Below are 18,594 nucleotides of genomic sequence, written 5' to 3'. Positions count from 1 at the left end.
TCAAAATCATATAAAAATGACATCACATAAAAAAAATCTGTAGAATTTTTACCCTATACGCAAGAAAAATAATAGTAACTCCCTAGGAAAATAATAGATTGAATATATATAGTGACATAAGTGCTCTAGCAACTCTATGACTTGGCTTCTGCCGGAACCCGCAGAAAACGCCATGGTCCTGTTCCTGTCCCCATCCTGTAATCAATTATCGAGTCAATTGAGTTCGTATCTTATTATAATTTTATTTTAAGATGTTAGAGATGAGAAATTACCTCCATAAACCGGCAAATGTACGCAGGACCATGAATATGGTTAAAGCAATCCATATTCCAGTGTAACCATTGGATTTGTAAAGGAAAAACTCAGAGGTTATGGTTAATGCACCAACTAAAACCTACATAAGAATCACTTTACATTAATTAAAGCGGTAATTAAATTCAAAAGGTAAATTAGTTGTCTAAACTAACTAACCAACCATGGAATATGCAGAGTATGCAAAATCATTTGCTCCAAAGTTGACACCATCTAACACAAATGCCACTGAATTGATTGGTTGTGTACCAGCAACAAACTGATCGATTGAAAAATAAGTTAATAATACTGAAAGAAAATTAAAAGAATCGGAAAAAATGTTTATTGAATTGTACCGGGATGGCAATGGTTATAAGACGGATAACATTCTTGTCCTTTGAAAAGACTCCTGATCCGAAATATAACCCAATTGCAACGAACATAGCTAGTCCGAATCCCAACACTAATCCCATCTGCATAATGAAAAACTTTATCCTCTTTAGGCGCGTTGTATAAAATTAGTAGCCTAAAGCCAAATTCTATTGTAGTGCAACTTGTTATATAGTAGTACCTGTAGGACTCGAACTCCTGCAGCCTTTGCCTTTTGGAAGTCATTCTCAGCAAATGAAGTAGCAAGTATTGCCTGGAAAAGATGAAATCGCAGTAATCAGAAAGCAAGTTTCATTTCTAAATGTGTAGTTGGTGTGTTTTTTTACCTGTCCTGCTACAGCTAATCCATCAGCAAGCAGAGATGATGTTAGCCAGATTTGTAAGCAAACTTGAAATGCAGCCATCTGCGTTGTGCCTAATCGTGCAGCCAACGATGCAGCCAATGTCACACAAAATGTAACAGCTATCACCCTTGCTAGTAACCAAAATCCTACAGCAATCAAAGTTTATCAACTTAATTAACGTACTTATGAATTGTTGTTGATTTGGTACCAGTGATGGTCGTTTCAGTATCTTATATGCCCTTTTTCGCCTTCTATCATTTACTTACCATTCTTGAGAAATTTGCTGAACTGCAGATCTTTCGCGCTAGGAGGTAATAGATCAACTTCTGTCATCAATTTAAATAGGAGAATAATCGTTATCAAGTACCTAAAGGAAACACAACAGAGTGATATTAGTAATTGTGTGACTATATAACTTGAAATTAGTTTTGATTCAGAAAACGGACTTACTGAGAAAGAACATGAGCAATGGCAGCACCACTAACACCCCAACGGAAAACAAAAATAAATATTGGGTCCAAAATTATGTTTGTCAAATCTCCAGCAACTGATACAATTGAAGAAAAATAACGATAAGAGTTGGAGCAATTATCTTAATTTAATTTTATTTGATGTATTTTAAGTAGTTGTTGGTTCAATAGCAGAGTAAATACTAGTTACCAGTAGCGAATAACGGAGTTCTAGTATCCTTGAAACCGCGAAAAACGCCTTGCATAGCCAAAGAAAGAAGGACTGCAGGGGCACCAATTGCCCTCAAGGTCAAATACTTCTTTGCTGGAGAAAGCATAGGAGAATCCTGTATGATTTCGTTAAATAAAACCATGTTACTCTTTCTTTCTGATGACATGGTCACATAATTTAATATGTACTAATGATGTTGTACTTACAGATTTCACACCCATTAAGCTTAAAATTGGTTTCACCAGAAATATAAGGAAAATCGTCTGGAGAATGCCAAGAATGCATCCCATGAGAATTGCAGTTGAAGCTGATGGAATATGTCGCTTCACATGTTTGAGTTTGCCTTTACTTTTATTATCCAAAGACTCACATTTTGTCGTCTTAAATTCTGTAAACGTAACATTATTTTGTTTAGTTATAGTAAAAAAAATGACTGTCAGTGTATAAAAGTTAAACTCGTAAGATATACCTGGTGCTAACACAGTCTCTTTGGTTTCCGTCTTGTCATTGTTATTATCACCAGTTAGTATTAGCTGTTTTGTTGAATCATTCTTCTCCATTTTACCCTTCTCCAAATCAGCTTTTGCTTCTTTTTCACTAATTCTTCTAACAGTATCTTCCTCAGCAACAAATGAAGTAGTTATGTTCACTAAAGGGAAAATTGTGACTTTAGAGGCTTGATTAAAAATGGCAATTGAAACTCCTACTGCTGCAATTTCAACTGCCCCTGCAATGATTAAAAATAATTGTAAGGGCAAAATAGTCAAGTTATTAATGCTTACATTTAATGATTTAAACTTCTAACAAACAAAAAAATGTGACTGTGCTGTCCTTACTAATACTGATGAAGATTGTATCTGTCCTATTTTCATGACTAAATTAACACGTCTTTTGTCAAGTAAAGCTTTTGAATACAAAAGTCCTATGTTCACATTGAGGTGAATTTTGATACCACTCGCTTGACTACCTGAACTTTAATCCTAAACGTACATACCTAAATGACCGATGAATGCTGTATCAATGAGAGAAGCAATAGGATCAGCAGCTAATGCAAGAGCTGCAGGGAACGCGATACGTAGGATTTCCATGCCAAGATCATCGAATTTAAAGACATTCCTAAACACCACAAGAAAAACAAACTACATAAAGTGATTAAACCGAGCAAAATTCAGTATTTGGAGAAAAAAAATCAACAAATATTTGACAAAATGTACCTAATGTCTTCAAAGAAAACAAAGATTGGTATGTTCCATCTTCTTTCAGTGCAAGCTACATTGCCAACTTCAGCCATGAGTCCTTGATTTTGATAACTTATCGCGCAAAACGCGTTGGCTAGGGCACCTAAAAATCATCAAAAATTCAAAATTTAGTCACAAATGGTATGAAAAATAATATAAAGAATGAGTAATTTGAAAAGAACCTGATGGAAGAAAGCAATGGAGGAGAGTAAAATTAACAAGTGAATGAATTTATAGTATGACTAAATTCTCTATTAAGTTTTCAATAAAAGTTGAGGACAAAGAATTAAATGAAACTGGTAGTAAAATGGTTGTATAGATATAGGTTAAGTTTAATGAAGATAATAAGTGAGTTTAACGCATCTAGGCATGCACTTATTGTACTTTTCCGTAGTATCTTGATGACACATATTTTCCTCTAATTCATTTATTTATAACAAAAAAAAGGAGGACTAGGACTAGGTAGGAAATATAAGCATCTTTTCCTGTATAAAAATACAAAATAGTAATGACCAAAATAATTCCCCTTCCGTTACAAAAAGAATAACCTAATTTGTCTGGCACAAAATTTAAGAAAATAAAAAAGATTTTTTTTTCAATTTTATAGTTCTAAATTAAAGTTATATCAAATGTATCAAAATGTCCTCTAATTTTATAATTTTAAACATAGTGGAAAACTGAAAGTAAAATATTGTCAAAAAGAGAAAGGGGTTATTCATTTTGAAACATAGTAAAAAGAAAATTATGTATAAAAAATATATAGCATATATTTTCAAAATTACACTTCTTTTTAATGGAGTTTTCAGTTATTTTTAAATCTCAAAGAATGACTATATATATATATATATATACATGTGTCACACCTTGATAATCCATTTTGACACACACCCTTATAATTTATTTATATTGGACTAGAGGAAATNCACCACTAGTTTTCAAACAAATTGTACCAATACCAACCACCCTAGAAACAGTCTTATTACCCATACTCAAGGTTCCAAAATCACCAGGAGTATAGGAAGAGAAAAAATCATTCTTTGATGTCACGTGAGAAGCGGCACCAGTGTCCACAACCCAGCTTGACTCATCACAAGCAATATTTATCATATCTGCATCAAGGACGGTAACAAGATCTTCAGTGGTGACGGTGGCTAGGCAATTTTCATTGCCATCTTCTTTAGTTTCCTCCTTGTTTTTGTTCTCCCTCTTCAGCTTCCTGCAGAATTTCTTTGTATGCCCTTTCATGCCACAATGATAACACTCAATGTCCTTAAGTCTGCCTTTGGATTTGCTCCTATTTTGTTCTCTATTTTGAGAACCACGAGTTTTGTTTCTCCCCCTGGAGCCAGTTATCAGGACATCCGACGAAGAAGAACCTTGGGATTTTCTTCTCATCTCTTCGTTCAAGACACTACTCTTGGCGGAATCCATTGAGATCACACTATCCGGAGCAGAATTTGACAATGAAGTTCTAAATGTTTCCCAAGAGTCTGGTAGGGAACCAAGTAGAAGCAAGCCTTGAATTTCTTCATCAAATTTGATGCCCATAGCAGATAATTGTTTCATGATCCCCTGAAAATTATTCAGATGGTCTGTCATCGGAGAACCATCATGATACTTTAAACTCAACATCTGCTTTATCAAGAACATTTTATTGTTGCCAGTCTTCCGAGCATATAAACTTTCAAGATGCTCCCATAGGGTTCGAGCATGTGTCTCCCCAGAAATATGGTTCAACACATTATCGTCAACCCATTGCCTAATGAATCCACAAACCTGTCTATGCAACAAATTCCACTCTTCATCTGTTTTATTATCAGGCTTTACAGTGGCAAAGACTGGTTGATAAAAATTCTTGACATAAAGCAGATCTTCCATTTTCCCCTTCCAAATGGCATAATTAACACCATTTAAAGCAACCATTCTACTTGTGTTGGCTTCCATTGTTTATCCCCAAAAAATATAGATATTGCAAATCAAAGTAAATCTTTTCTGATGTGGAAGTTCAGACTGTGCTGCAACCACAGAGCATAGTCAGATAAAACCTTGGCTCTGATACCAGTTTGTTGGGAAAAAAATGGACAAGCACAAAAATATATATGGTAAAAGTAATGGAAATATAATGGGAAAATAATGACACCAAGAATTTTACGTGGAAACCCTTCTAAATAAGGGAAAAACCACGGGCCAAGAGGAGCAACTGATATCACTATAGTAAGGAATTTTACACTGTGTAGTCACGAATACAATACTCAAAATGACTACTACACACTCAAAAAGAATAACACTCTTTTGATTTCTACCTTACTAAAATATCGCTCACACTCTATTTTTCTTCACAGACTACTTTTCTTGTATAGTCTATGGAATACCTCACTTTGCTCTCAAAATGGTGTTTTCTCTCTAATTTTGGTGTGTGTAGAAATGAGCAAAATGGCTTTCTATTTATAGGAGAAATCTACTTCTTATGATGTCACCAATGACATATAAAAAATACAAAAGTTTCAAACTTTGCAACTATGTAATTATCTTGGTAAGATTTAGTTGGTATGAAGTTGTACCAACTTAAGACTTTAACCAAAATGGGGCTTGGAACCCCACAATAAGAATCACTTTACATTAATTAAAGCGGTAATTAAATTCAAAAGGTAAATTAGTTGTCTAAACTAACTAACCAACCATGGAATATGCAGAGTATGCAAAATCATTTGCTCCAAAGTTGACACCATCTAACACAAATGCCACTGAATTGATTGGTTGTGTACCAGCAACAAACTGATCCATCGATTTGGAAAATAAGTTAATAATACTGAAAGAAAATTAAAAGAATCGGAAAAAATGTTTATTGAATTGTACCGGGATAGCAATGATTATAAGACGGATAACATTCTTGTCCTTTGAAAAGACTCCTGATCCGAAATATAACCCAATTGCAACGACCATAGCTAGTCCGAATCCCAACACTAATCCCATCTGCATAATAAAAAACTTTATCAGTATACGCGCGTTGTATAAAATTAGTAGCCTAAAGCCAAATTCTATTGTAGTGCAACTTGTTATATAGTAGTACCTGTAGGACTCGAACTCCTGCAGCCTTTGCCTTTTGGAAGTCATTCTCAGCAAATGAAGTAGCAAGTATTGCCTAGAAAAGATGAAATCGCAGTAATCAGAAAGCAAGTTTCATTTCTAAATGTGTTGTTGGTGTGTTTTTTTACCTGTCCTGCTACAGCTAATCCATCAGCAAGCAGAGATGATGTTAGCCAGATTTGTAAGCAAACTTGAAATGCAGCCATCTGCGTTGTGCCTAATCGTGCAGCCAACGATGCAGCCAATGTCACACAAAATGTAACAGCTATCACCCTTGCCAGTAACCAAAATCCTGCAGCAATCAAAGTTTATTAAGGTACATATGAATCGTTTCAGTATCTTAAGTATAATATATGCCTTTTTTCGCCTTCTATCATTTACTTACCATTCTTGAGAAATTTGCTGAACTGCAGATCTTTCGCGCTAGGAGGTAATAGATTAACTTTTGTGATCAATTTACATAGGAGAATAATCGATATCAAGTACCTAAAGAAAACATAACAGAGTGATATTAGAAATTGTGTGACTATATAACTTGAAATTAGTTTTGATTCAGAAAAAGGACTTACTGAGAAAGAACATGAGCAATGGCAGCACCACTAACACCCTAACGGAAAACAAAAATAAATATTGGGTCCAAAATTATGTTTGTTAAATCTCCTGCAACTGACATAATAGAAGAAAAATTATGATAAGAGTTGGATCAATTATAATAATTGTACTTTAAGTAGAAGACTAAATACTAGTTACCAGTTGCGAATAACGGAGTTCTAGTATCCTTGAAACCGCGAAAAACGCCTTGCATAGCCAAAGAAAGAAGGACTGCAGGGGCATCAATTGCCCTCAAGGTCAAATACTTCTTTGCTGGGGAAAGCATAGGAGAATCCTGTATGATTTCGTTAAATAAAACCATGTTACTCTTTCTTTCTGATGACATGGTCACATAATTTAACACGTAAAATCACATTTCTTGAAAAGGCACTTTAGAATACTTTAAATGCCATGTGGATGCCACATTGCATGCCAATAGGGTTCCACTGCCACATAGACTAAATCCCTAAATCCTAATTACTCTTTTCCCCCCTCATTTCATTATTTTTCCAGAAACAATTTCACCCTTTCTCCCTCATTTCGCGGCTAGGGTTTCACAGTTTTCTTCGTGGCTGGGTTTCAAAGTGGATATCCGTGGTTGTAGGTTAGTAAATCTTTTTTTCTTATTTTATTATGTTTTCGATTTCAAAGCATGATAGTTAGGATTTCACAACTTTCTCCTCATTTTGCGGCTAGGGTTTCATAGCTTTATTCGGGGATGGGTTTCAAAGTGGATATTCGTGGTTGTAGGTTAGTAAATATTTTTTCTTATTTTATTATGTTTACGATTTCAAAGCATGATAGTTAGAATTTCACAACTTTCCCCTCATTTCGCGGCTAGGGTTTCATAGCTTTCTTTGGGGTTGGATTTCAAAGTGGATATTCGTGGTTGTAAACATAATAAAATAAGAAAAAAGATTTACTAACCTACAACCACAAATATCCACTTTGAAACCCAGCGACAAAGAAAACTGTGAAACCCTAGCCGCGAAATGAGGGAGAAGGGGTGAAATCGTTTCTGGAAAATAATGAAATGAGGGGGAAAAAAAGAGTAATTAAGATTTAGGGATTTAGTCTATGTGGCAGTGGAACCCTATTGGCGTGCAATGTGGCATCCACATGGTAGCCACATGGCATTTAACAACTTCCGTTAATAAGAAGGGCACTTTTGACCCAGTAGTTTGACGGAAAGGATAGTTTTGAGCCAAAATATAGTTTAAGGGTAAATATGAGCTATTTCGGATGGCTTAAGGGTATTTTTGACCCTTTTCCATTATTTTTATTAATTCTTTCAGCTTCTATATCATGAATCAACATCAATAATCATAGAAAAATAATATTATTGCTTCACCTTAACCAGAGGTCTTGGATTCAAGTTCTGCGTATGGAGCAAATCTTATTGGGAGCGTTATCCCCAAATGAATTCTACAGTCCGCGATTCAGATTTAGTCAAGACTCCAATGTAGGCTCCCGATCAACAATGGAAATAAAAATAAATAAAATAATATTACTATATGTCTTTTCATATGAATGTGGACTTGATATAGCTGGCATTCTGTATTATCGACGACATTAGTAACGACTCTAGTCAGAAATTATTGATTGGCCAGCTTTAAACTATACTCCATTTATTATAATGATCAATCCTCTCAAAGTATACAATAAATAAAGGGAAAATTACCTGTGTGAACCTTCGGAGAAAATAATGTAGGCATTGTGAACATGTTCTTGATGAACTTTATTTTTTATTTGAATTTTAAGATTTTTAAAAATAAATTTGTGTTGTGGTTCGTTCACGCGTCATGTGTGGTTAAATTTGAAGATATTTGAAAAAGATTTGATCCATTTATTGGAGGTTCGTAGTTAAAGTTTATAGGTGACGAAACACAATTTTTTTTAAAATAAAGTACTATTATAATGTGAAAGTGTAAAAACATATCTTATACATGATTTATACGTGGTGTATATTAAATACATAATATTGTATAAGTATTTGTTGAAAAGAAAAAAAAAAGAGGCTATACAGGTGTTATGTGAAAATATTAAGTACGTAAATGTGATATATTGCATCAAACTATAATTTTTTGTAAAAATTCCATAAATAAATGCATGACTAATTACAAGGAAAAAGACATGGAGTTTGCAGACTTATTTTGACTAGAGATGTTCGATAACGTGAATTATCTAGGATATTGGTGAAATCTGAAAAAAATAAATCAGTGAAAAATTATATTTGAAAGTTGAAGTTGTATTTAACCATTATAAATTAAAGTTGTTCTTGATAATTCTTTCAAAATTTTAGGACCAAACGTATTTTTTTGAGTTCAACTTCAGAGAAAAAGTCAATTTCCAAGTTTATTTGGAGATTCTTTTTCACGGATGAACTAAGGAGGAAATTTTGTTTTCAACAACAACAAAAAAAAAGAAAATTTAAGGACATTATGTAATGACTCATGAATATATGACACCAAAAACATTTAAAAGTTTATATGCCAAAATATATTCTACATATATATCTAGCTGCTAGCCATATTCCATTACAAAAATGTCAAAATCATATGAAAATGACATCACTATATATTATTATTAAATTATAGTAACATATATATATGAGTAAAAAATTCTGTAGAATTTTTACCCTATACGCAAGGAAAATAATTATAACTCCCAAGGAAAATAATAGATGGAATAATATATATAGTCAGATAAGTGCTCTAGCAACTCTATGACTTGACTTCTGCTGACATCGGTGGAACCCGCAGAAAACGCCATGGTCCTGTTCCTGTCCCCATCCTGTAATCAATATCGAGTCAATTAAGTTTGTATCTTATTATGATTTTATTTTTCCAGGTAACGAATGATAGATTACCTCCATAAACCGGCAAATGTACGCAGGACCATGAATATGGCTAAAGCAATCCATATACCAATGTAGCCATTGGTTTTTGAAAGGACAAACTCACAGGTTATGGTTAGTGCACCAACCAAAACCTACATAAAAATTACTTACATTAACGATTTGCTCTAATTAAATTCAAAAGGTAAATTAGTTGTCTAATCTAACTAACTAACCATGGAATATGCAGAGTATGCAAAATCATTTGCTCCAAAGTTGACACCATCTAACACAAATGCCACTGAATTGATTGGTTGTGTACCAGCAACAAACTGATCGATCGAAAAATAAGTTAATAATACTGAAAGAAAATTAAAAGAATCGGAAAAAATGTTTATTGAATGGTACCGGGATGGCAATGATTATGAAACGGATAACATTTTTGTCCTTTGAAAAGACTCCTGATCCGAAGTATAACCCAATTGCAACAACTATAGAAAGTCCGAATCCCAACACTAATCCCATCTGCATAATGAGAAAATTTATCAGTATCACTATTTAAGGCGTGTTTTATAAAATTAGTAGCCTAAAGCCAAACTTATTGAACAGTACCTGTAGGACTCGAACTCCTGCAGCCTTTGCCTTTTGGAAGTCTTTCTCAGCAAATGAAGAAGCAAGTATTGCCTGGAAAAGAAGAAAACCGAAGTCTCATTTCTACTTAATAGTGACATTATTATTGCCTAAATGTGTAGTTGGTGTGTTTTTTTACCTGTCCTGCTACAGCTAATCCATCAGCAAGCAGAGATGATGTTAGCCAGATTTGTAAGCAAACTTGAAATGCAGCCATCTGCGTTGTGCCTAATCGTGCAGCCAACGATGCAGCCAATGTCACACAAAATGTAACAGCTATCACCCTTGCTAGTAACCAAAATCCTACAGCAATCAAAGTTTATCAACTTAATTAACGTACTTATGAATTGTTGTTGATTTGGTACCAGTAATGATAGTCGTTTCAGTATCTTAAGTATACATGTATGTATATTATAATTATATGCCCTTTTTCGCCTTCTATCAGTTACTTACCATTCTTGAGAAATTTGCTGAACTGCAGATCTTTCGCGCTAGGAGGTAATAGATCAACTTCTGTCATCAATTTAAATAGGAGAATAATCGATATCAAGTACCTAAAGGAAACACAACAGAGTGATATTAGAAATTGTGTGACTATATAACTTGAAATTAGTTTTGATTCAGAAAAAGGACTTACTGAGAAAGAACATGAGCAATGGCAGCACCACTAACACCCCAACGGAAAACAAAAATAAAGATTGGGTCCAAAATTATGTTTGTCAAATCTCCAGCAACTGATACAATTGAAGAAAAATAACGATAAGAATTGGATCAATTATCTTAATTTAATTTTATTTGATGTATTTTAAGTAGTTGTTGGTTCAATAGCAGAGTAAATACTACTTACCAGTAGCTAATAACGGAGTTCTAGTATCCTTGAAACCGCGAAAAACGCCTTGCATAGCCAAAGAAAGAAGGACTGCAGGGGCACCAATTGCCCTCAAGGTCAAATACTTCTTTGCTGGAGAAAGCATAGGAGAATCCTGTATGATTTCGTTAAATAAAACCATGTTACTCTTTCTTTCTGATGACATGGTCACATAATTTAATATGTACTAATGATGTTGTACTTACAGATTTCACACCCATTAAGCTTAAAATTGGTTTCGCCAGAAATATAAGGAAAATCGTCTGGAGAATGCCAAGAATGCATCCCATGAGAATTGCAGTTGAAGCTGATGGAATATGTCGCTTCACATGTTTGAGTTTGCCTTTACTTTTATTATCCAAAGACTCACATTTTGTCGTCTTAAATTCTGTAAACGTAACATTATTTTGTTTAGTTATAGTAAAAAAAATGACTGTCAGTGTATAAAAGTTAAACTCGTAAGATATACCTGGTGCTAACACAGTCTCTTTGGTTTCCGTCTTGTCATTGTTATTATCACCAGTTAGTATTAGCTGTTTTGTTGAATCATTCTTCTCCATTTTACCCTTCTCCAAATCAGCTTTTGCTTCTTTTTCACTAATTCTTCTAACAGTATCTTCCTCAGCAACAAATGAAGTAGTTATGTTCACTAAAGGGAAAATTGTGACTTTAGAGGCTTGATTAAAAATGGCAATTGAAACTCCTACTGCTGCAATTTCAACTGCCCCTGCAATGATTAAAAATAATTGTAAGGGCAAAATAGTCAAGTTATTAATGCTTACATTTAATGATTTAAACTTCTAACAAACAAAAAAATGTGACTGTGCTGTCCTTACTAATACTGATGAAGATTGTATCTGTCCTATTTTCATGACTAAATTAACACGTCTTTTGTCAAGTAAAGCTTTTGAATACAAAAGTCCTATGTTCACATTGAGGTGAATTTTGATACCACTCGCTTGACTACCTGAACTTTAATCCTAAACGTACATACCTAAATGACCGATGAATGCTGTATCAATGAGAGAAGCAATAGGATCAGCAGCTAATGCAAGAGCTGCAGGGAACGCGATACGTAGGATTTCCATGCCAAGATCATCGAATTTAAAGACATTCCTAAACACCACAAGAAAAACAAACTACATAAAGTGATTAAACCGAGCAAAATTCAGTATTTGGAGAAAAAAAATCAACAAATATTTGACAAAATGTACCTAATGTCTTCAAAGAAAACAAAGATTGGTATGTTCCATCTTCTTTCAGTGCAAGCTACATTGCCAACTTCAGCCATGAGTCCTTGATTTTGATAACTTATCGCGCAAAACGCGTTGGCTAGGGCACCTAAAAATCATCAAAAATTCAAAATTTAGTCACAAATGGTATGAAAAATAATATAAAGAATGAGTAATTTGAAAAGAACCTGATGGAAGAAAGCAATGGAGGAGAGTAAAATTAACAAGTGAATGAATTTATAGTATGACTAAATTCTCTATTAAGTTTTCAATAAAAGTTGAGGACAAAGAATTAAATGAAACTGGTAGTAAAATGGTTGTATAGATATAGGTTAAGTTTAATGAAGATAATAAGTGAGTTTAACGCATCTAGGCATGCACTTATTGTACTTTTCCGTAGTATCTTGATGACACATATTTTCCTCTAATTCATTTATTTATAACAAAAAAAAGGAGGACTAGGACTAGGTAGGAAATATAAGCATCTTTTCCTGTATAAAAATACAAAATAGTAATGACCAAAATAATTCCCCTTCCGTTACAAAAAGAATAACCTAATTTGTCTGGCACAAAATTTAAGAAAATAAAAAAGATTTTTTTTTCAATTTTATAGTTCTAAATTAAAGTTATATCAAATGTATCAAAATGTCCTCTAATTTTATAATTTTAAACATAGTGGAAAACTGAAAGTAAAATATTGTCAAAAAGAGAAAGGGGTTATTCATTTTGAAACATAGTAAAAAGAAAATTATGTATAAAAAATATATAGCATATATTTTCAAAATTACACTTCTTTTTAATGGAGTTTTCAGTTATTTTTAAATCTCAAAGAATGACTATATATATATATATATATACATGTGTCACACCTTGATAATCCATTTTGACACACACCCTTATAATTTATTTATATTGGACTAGAGGAAATACTAATCTTAATTAAAGAATCAAGCAAAAATGTGTAGCTTTTGTAACTGAAAGCACAACTATTTTTTGTGTCTTAATTTATATGATCATGTTATACTGTAGACTATAATTTTATTTCTTTTATGTTTAAAAGAATTAAAAGGAACAAATAGGAATGGACAGACAAAGTAGGCAGGAATGAACCTGCCTTAGTTCAATTTCCCCAAGTTGTTTACAAAGCAAAATTTGCACAAAAAAATAGACCTTTCCATATCAGTAAATTAAAAACTATATTTTTTCTGTTCTTTCAGAATTTTTATATTAATGAAGAGAATTAGATGATGAATCAACAAAACCAACATAGAAAGGTATATCTGTTCATGTGTGCCGTCTCCAAATAAGCCTTCTCGATTCAAGAGACCGGTCTTTAAATAGAGTTTAAGTTATATATATTGACTATATAATTAAAATATTATAACTAAGTTATTTAAAAGATAATTACAAATGACTTTATTAATGTGTTATTAACAACATAGGACAAATGATATGTAGCCTGTTATAACATATTAAATTACATTTGATAATATAAAATATTCTTACAGTACGTAGGAGTCTCGATCCTCGTTGGCATTAAAATACTATGAACGAGATCGACTACCCCATGTACAGAATAGGTACTCCACTAGATAAGTGCAGTATCATTTTTAGGCCAAAAGAAAAAAAAGGAGGAGGAAAGATCATGGAAATAATCAACAAGGAAAATTAAAGCTTAAGAAAAGAATGCCTTGTTTTTCACGATAAAAAATAATAATAGGAAAATGGTCTATGAAGACTAATGTTGTCAATATTTCTTTAAAAATAACCGGCATGGCAGTGGCGGAGTCAGAATTTTCAATAAGGGGGTTCAAAATATGTAGAAATAGACACACGAAGTAGCCGAAGGGGGTTCGATATCTACTATATATACATAAAAAATTATTTTAAGCCTGTATAAGTAATATAATTTTCTGTCGAAGGAGGTTCGGATGAACCCCCTTCGTACAAGGTGGCTCTGCCCCTGGCAGGGGAAGGAGGAAATAGGGGAGGAGATTACAAGTTGAAAATCGACCTCTTAGTAGTAAGATGAAAGTTTAGATAATCAACAAATTGAGCTATTAAAATTCTTGAAATTTCGATCTCGATTCGAAAAGCTAGAGTTTTTGTTTTAAGTTCTAAATAATATGATTTAATTTCTAGTTTTAGGCTCTTCATATGCACCGACACGGAATGCTAGCTTCTTGTCTAGTTAAAGGCTCACTTAGATAACCTTCGTTATTTATCCTAGGATTTATTTTAATGGTGTCCAAATTAATTTATGCGCATGCACTTCAATTATTTCTCTGTGTTATCTCTTAACAAACATAAGTATCAAGTAATTTTATCCAGCGAAGCTCATACAGATGAGAAGAAATTTTCTAATCTTTTTTTTACTTCTATTGAAAAAACATGAATCTGAAACCTCATGATTCTTCTCTCAATACTTCATTTTCCACTAGACCATGGCCTAATACACTAAAATGTGTATACATTTGTGCGGTTTAGTGAGATCCACACTACAGACGAATTCAAAAATTTAAATTTATGAATTCTGGATCACTTAACTTTTTTGCCTAATAGATTCTAAATAGATGGTTTATGTGAATTTCCTAAGAAAAAAATTCATAAACTAAACATCATATATCCTCTCTAGACTAAATGGTGACTATTTTGGGGCAAAAGGTGATTATTATTAGGGCCCAAAATCAAGTACAAGGTTCCAATTTCTGGCCGTGGACAGATTTCTGATTTTGTCATAATTAGAGAGAGCTCATTATTAATTAACTACTAACTACAAGAGGCCATAAGCAAGTAGTGGTTGTTCATTGGTATGCCGCTTCTAATCAAGGATATTTTAAAAAATAAATTATTTTAAATATTTATCTTATTTTTAAAATTTATTATATATTTAAAAAGTAAGTAAAAAATATTATAAATTATAGTAATTAATAATTTAAAATATTTAAAATATATATAAAAAAATTTAGTAAACTTTTAAAATTTTATCTGTATCACCTAAATTAAAGTAGAAAAATATTCTCCCTATTCAACAATAGTTGTCCAACTTGGCACACCCCTTAAGAAACAATCTGTTACTTCTTCTGTCCCTAATTACTTGTCCATTTTTTCCTTTATAGTTGTTCCTAATTATTTGTCAATTTTGACAAATCAAGAAAGGACAACTTTTTTACCTATTATACCCTCAATTAATTACTTTAAAAAAGGTAGAACTTTTTGAAAATCTTAAATTTTAATTCATTCACTTCATAATTAATAGGGGTAAAATGGTAAACTCACTATGTCAATAATTGTTTTCTTAATAGATGTGTCATTTCAAAAGTGGACAAGTAATTAGGGATAGAGGGAGTTCTATTTTATCCTTTGACTTTATTAAACTTAATGCTCTGAGAAATGTGTTAGATGATAGTACTATTTAATAGCAAGGGTAAAATAGACCCAAAAGATAAATTATATCTTGATATTTTAAACTGGACAAGTATTGTTGGATAACTATTATTGGACGGAGAGAGTAACGTACGCTTAATCCATGCTGGCACTAACTCATATCCCTACCGTATGTATATATGTACATATATGGTGTCCTGTTTGTTAGTACTTCATATTTTGTTTTCATTGTCTTGACAGAAGTAGTGTTGTTAGGTTTTTTTTGTTGGTTTCTAAATAAAAGTAAGAGATTTATTGTACTCATTCGACGTCCCATTATTCAACAAATAAAGTTATTTAAGTTGTTAAAAGCTGAAATCACTTATTTGAAATTAGATTAATTTGAAGTTGATTTGTTAAATTGTATTTCCGTATTTGTTTAATAAACATGAAGATCTTATAATTTGTAAAAACTATAAAAATGAATAATAAAATTCAATGTTTATACAATCTTATTAGATGATCAAATAAAAATAATTTCAATTTTCATATTTTACATTTTTTATGTCCCGATGCCCCCTAGTGAGTGAATCAATTTTAAATATTTGGAAATAAGTAATTCAAATTACTTTCTCTGTTCTAATTTATATGATTCACTTTACTTTTTAGTTAGTTTAAAAAAGAATGGCATATTTATAATAATATTTAACTTTAAAAATGCTTATTTTATCCTTAATAAAAATGATGTATAGTCACACTAATATTTATGACTTATTTCTGAACACAAATTTCAAAAATATTTCTTTTTTTCTTTCTTTAACTTCGTGTCGATTCAAACTACCTCATACCAATTAAAGACGGAGGAAGTATCGACCAATATTTCCTTTTCCACCAATAATAATAAGTGTAATACTTTGGTTATCTTCTTTTCTTTTAGACTTAGTGTCCTTATCATTTGTTGGAAAAACGATAGAGTGTTTTACACTAGAATTATTGTTATATATCACAAAAAGAATTCCACTTGTGCTCACGCAATTGTTAACCCAAAAAGAAAGAAAAAGATTATTAAGTATTTTTTTTAAAAAGGTTAAGGAAGTAGTGGCATTCTAAAATTGTTAAAAATATGTAATCAAAACAACTAACAGAAAGTAGAGAAAAGACCAAACTTTTCAACGTGTGGCTAACAACACATATGATAATGCATGGTGTTTGAAATTTGGTCTATATTAATGTTGCTAACTTTTCCTCATCATCATGCACTACTTCCTTATACGTATCTTTTATACACTCAACGTGATAACACTTTAACTAATACGAAATTTAAGAAATAACTTATAGATATTTAGACTATACGCAATCTTACAAATGGTAAATAAGTAGTTTAAATTCAAATACAGAAAAATTAATATCATTTTTTTATAGACTAAAAAGAAAAATGCGTCATCGAAATTCTAATAGAGTGAGTAATTAGTAGATAGCCACTTCTTTTTCAGGAACAAAGTCAAGGAAAGTAACTTTATCACTTTGATAGGGAATGTATCTTTTTTTCTTTCTAATGGTTGATTAGAAGTGAATTTTGAATTTTCTTGTCTTCTTCACTTAAAGCTTGAAATTAAATTGCTTGATAGTCTCATTGAAATATTTAATATTATTTTTCTTTTGACACTAAAAATGTAAAAGAATGTTTGATTTGTTGGATATATAAGAATTAGGCACACATGATAATGTGCATGATCTCATTCAAAGAAATGAATAAAAAGGAACCAAAGTTAGTTCAATATCAACATATATATTTTCCAAAAGAAGGGATGAAAATATAATATTATTAAGACGTGTGAATAGATTGAGCTTGAAATAACAACTATTAATTAATTTTGAAGTTGATGTTGTAACTAAGAAGTTTTGGACATACCTTTATGTGGAAGTTAAAAGTACAAATGATTGAAAGTTGCCAAACAAGTTCTCTTCTAGTCCACTGGCTTCTTTGTTTCAATTTGTAGACATTTAATTTTCATTTTTGATGGCCTATTTATAGAGGAGATAGAAAGTTTGTTTAGTAGCACTTTTAGTCCTTCAAGTTTTTATAAAATTTCATTTTAATACTTCTTATATCTGTAAACACATTATACTTTCAATTAATAAAAATATGTGTTTTTTCTTACTTTAAATGATATTTGAGTGGAATTATCATAAGTTTTGTGGTTGATTTTTGTCTTCTTTTCATTTCTTGGGGTGTGGGTGGGGTAGCAGGGTAGGAGGAGTGTGAGTGTGTGGCTAATGAATGTTAAAACGTGCACATATGAGTTGCTTTAAATTTTACAAGCTTCAAATTTAAGATGGAATGTGATGCGTAGTATTCTGGTCAAAATATTTAAATTTCTCAAAATCAAGAAAATAACTTTTCTTGAAATAGAAAAAATAAGTTTCATAAGTGAAATTTTAAGTTTATTGTCTTTTTCTTATTCATGCCGCCCACCTCACTTTCCACGCCATTTCATTCTCATAGAAATAATAATTGATATACTGAGTTTATCATTTTACCCCTATTAATTGATAAAATTTCAAAATCAATTTACTCATTAAATATGTTCTATCTTTTTAAAAAATGTTAATGTTTGGAACAAATTTTAAAGTGACAGAAAATAAATTCCAATCACAAATAAAATATGAAGAAACATAATTTTATTGATAAACATTGCGGGTACAAATTTGTTCCTCCCTTGATTCTTCTCTCTCTCTTAAGATTTAACCATGATTCGCGGATCGTTAGTGGCGTATTTCTCTAACTAGGATGGTTTGAAATTGATTTATTTGTGAATATTCCTTGAATTTGCAGAATATTCGAGATGCAACTTCAAGGGAATATAGTACCCTTTATATAGGCATGAACTAGGGTTTAGGGTTGAGTAGCCTCCAATAATTCTAATTGGGATTGAACACCATGTAGAGTCCCAACTTAAATTGAACACGTCTTGTAGAGTCCCACAAAATTTTAATGTCTACAGTTAACTCTCTAAATAAATTGAGGATATAATAGGTA

General features: G+C 32.0%; 1 protein-coding gene across 6 annotated transcripts; it reads right to left on the bottom strand.

Annotated features, from left to right (window-relative positions):
• Window positions 1-134: 134 nt before the first annotated feature.
• LOC125875605 (protein DETOXIFICATION 43) lies at window positions 135-17,545 on the bottom strand. 6 transcript variants are annotated; one of them, XM_049556624.1, is made up of 14 exons: window positions 12,377-12,561; window positions 12,171-12,297; window positions 11,951-12,072; window positions 11,426-11,683; window positions 11,163-11,344; window positions 10,936-11,071; window positions 10,726-10,822; window positions 10,542-10,642; window positions 10,228-10,391; window positions 10,071-10,142; window positions 9,867-9,983; window positions 476-571; window positions 273-394; window positions 135-195 (listed from the first exon to the last, which is right to left on the bottom strand). In XM_049556624.1, the coding sequence occupies exons 2-14, from the start codon at window positions 12,245-12,247 to the stop codon at window positions 135-137; spliced, it is 1,605 nt and encodes a 534-aa protein (XP_049412581.1). In that variant the 5' UTR covers window positions 12,248-12,297; window positions 12,377-12,561. The 6 variants fall into 6 exon arrangements, with proteins under 6 accessions (XP_049412581.1, XP_049412589.1, XP_049412558.1 ...); XM_049556608.1 differs by lacking the exons at window positions 135-195; window positions 273-394; window positions 476-571 and adding exons at window positions 9,095-9,415; window positions 9,492-9,613; window positions 9,695-9,790; XM_049556617.1 differs by lacking the exons at window positions 135-195; window positions 273-394; window positions 476-571; window positions 12,377-12,561 and adding exons at window positions 9,096-9,415; window positions 9,492-9,613; window positions 9,695-9,790; window positions 17,467-17,545.
• Window positions 17,546-18,594: the final 1,049 nt, after the last annotated feature.

The sequence above is a fragment of the Solanum stenotomum genome, chromosome 1 (genome assembly GCF_019186545.1).
Source record: "Solanum stenotomum isolate F172 chromosome 1, ASM1918654v1, whole genome shotgun sequence".
NCBI classification, from domain to species: Eukaryota; Viridiplantae; Streptophyta; class Magnoliopsida; order Solanales; family Solanaceae; genus Solanum; species Solanum stenotomum.
The sequence above is the reverse complement of the archived record's forward strand: the minus strand, read 5'-3'. Positions and strand labels throughout refer to the sequence as shown.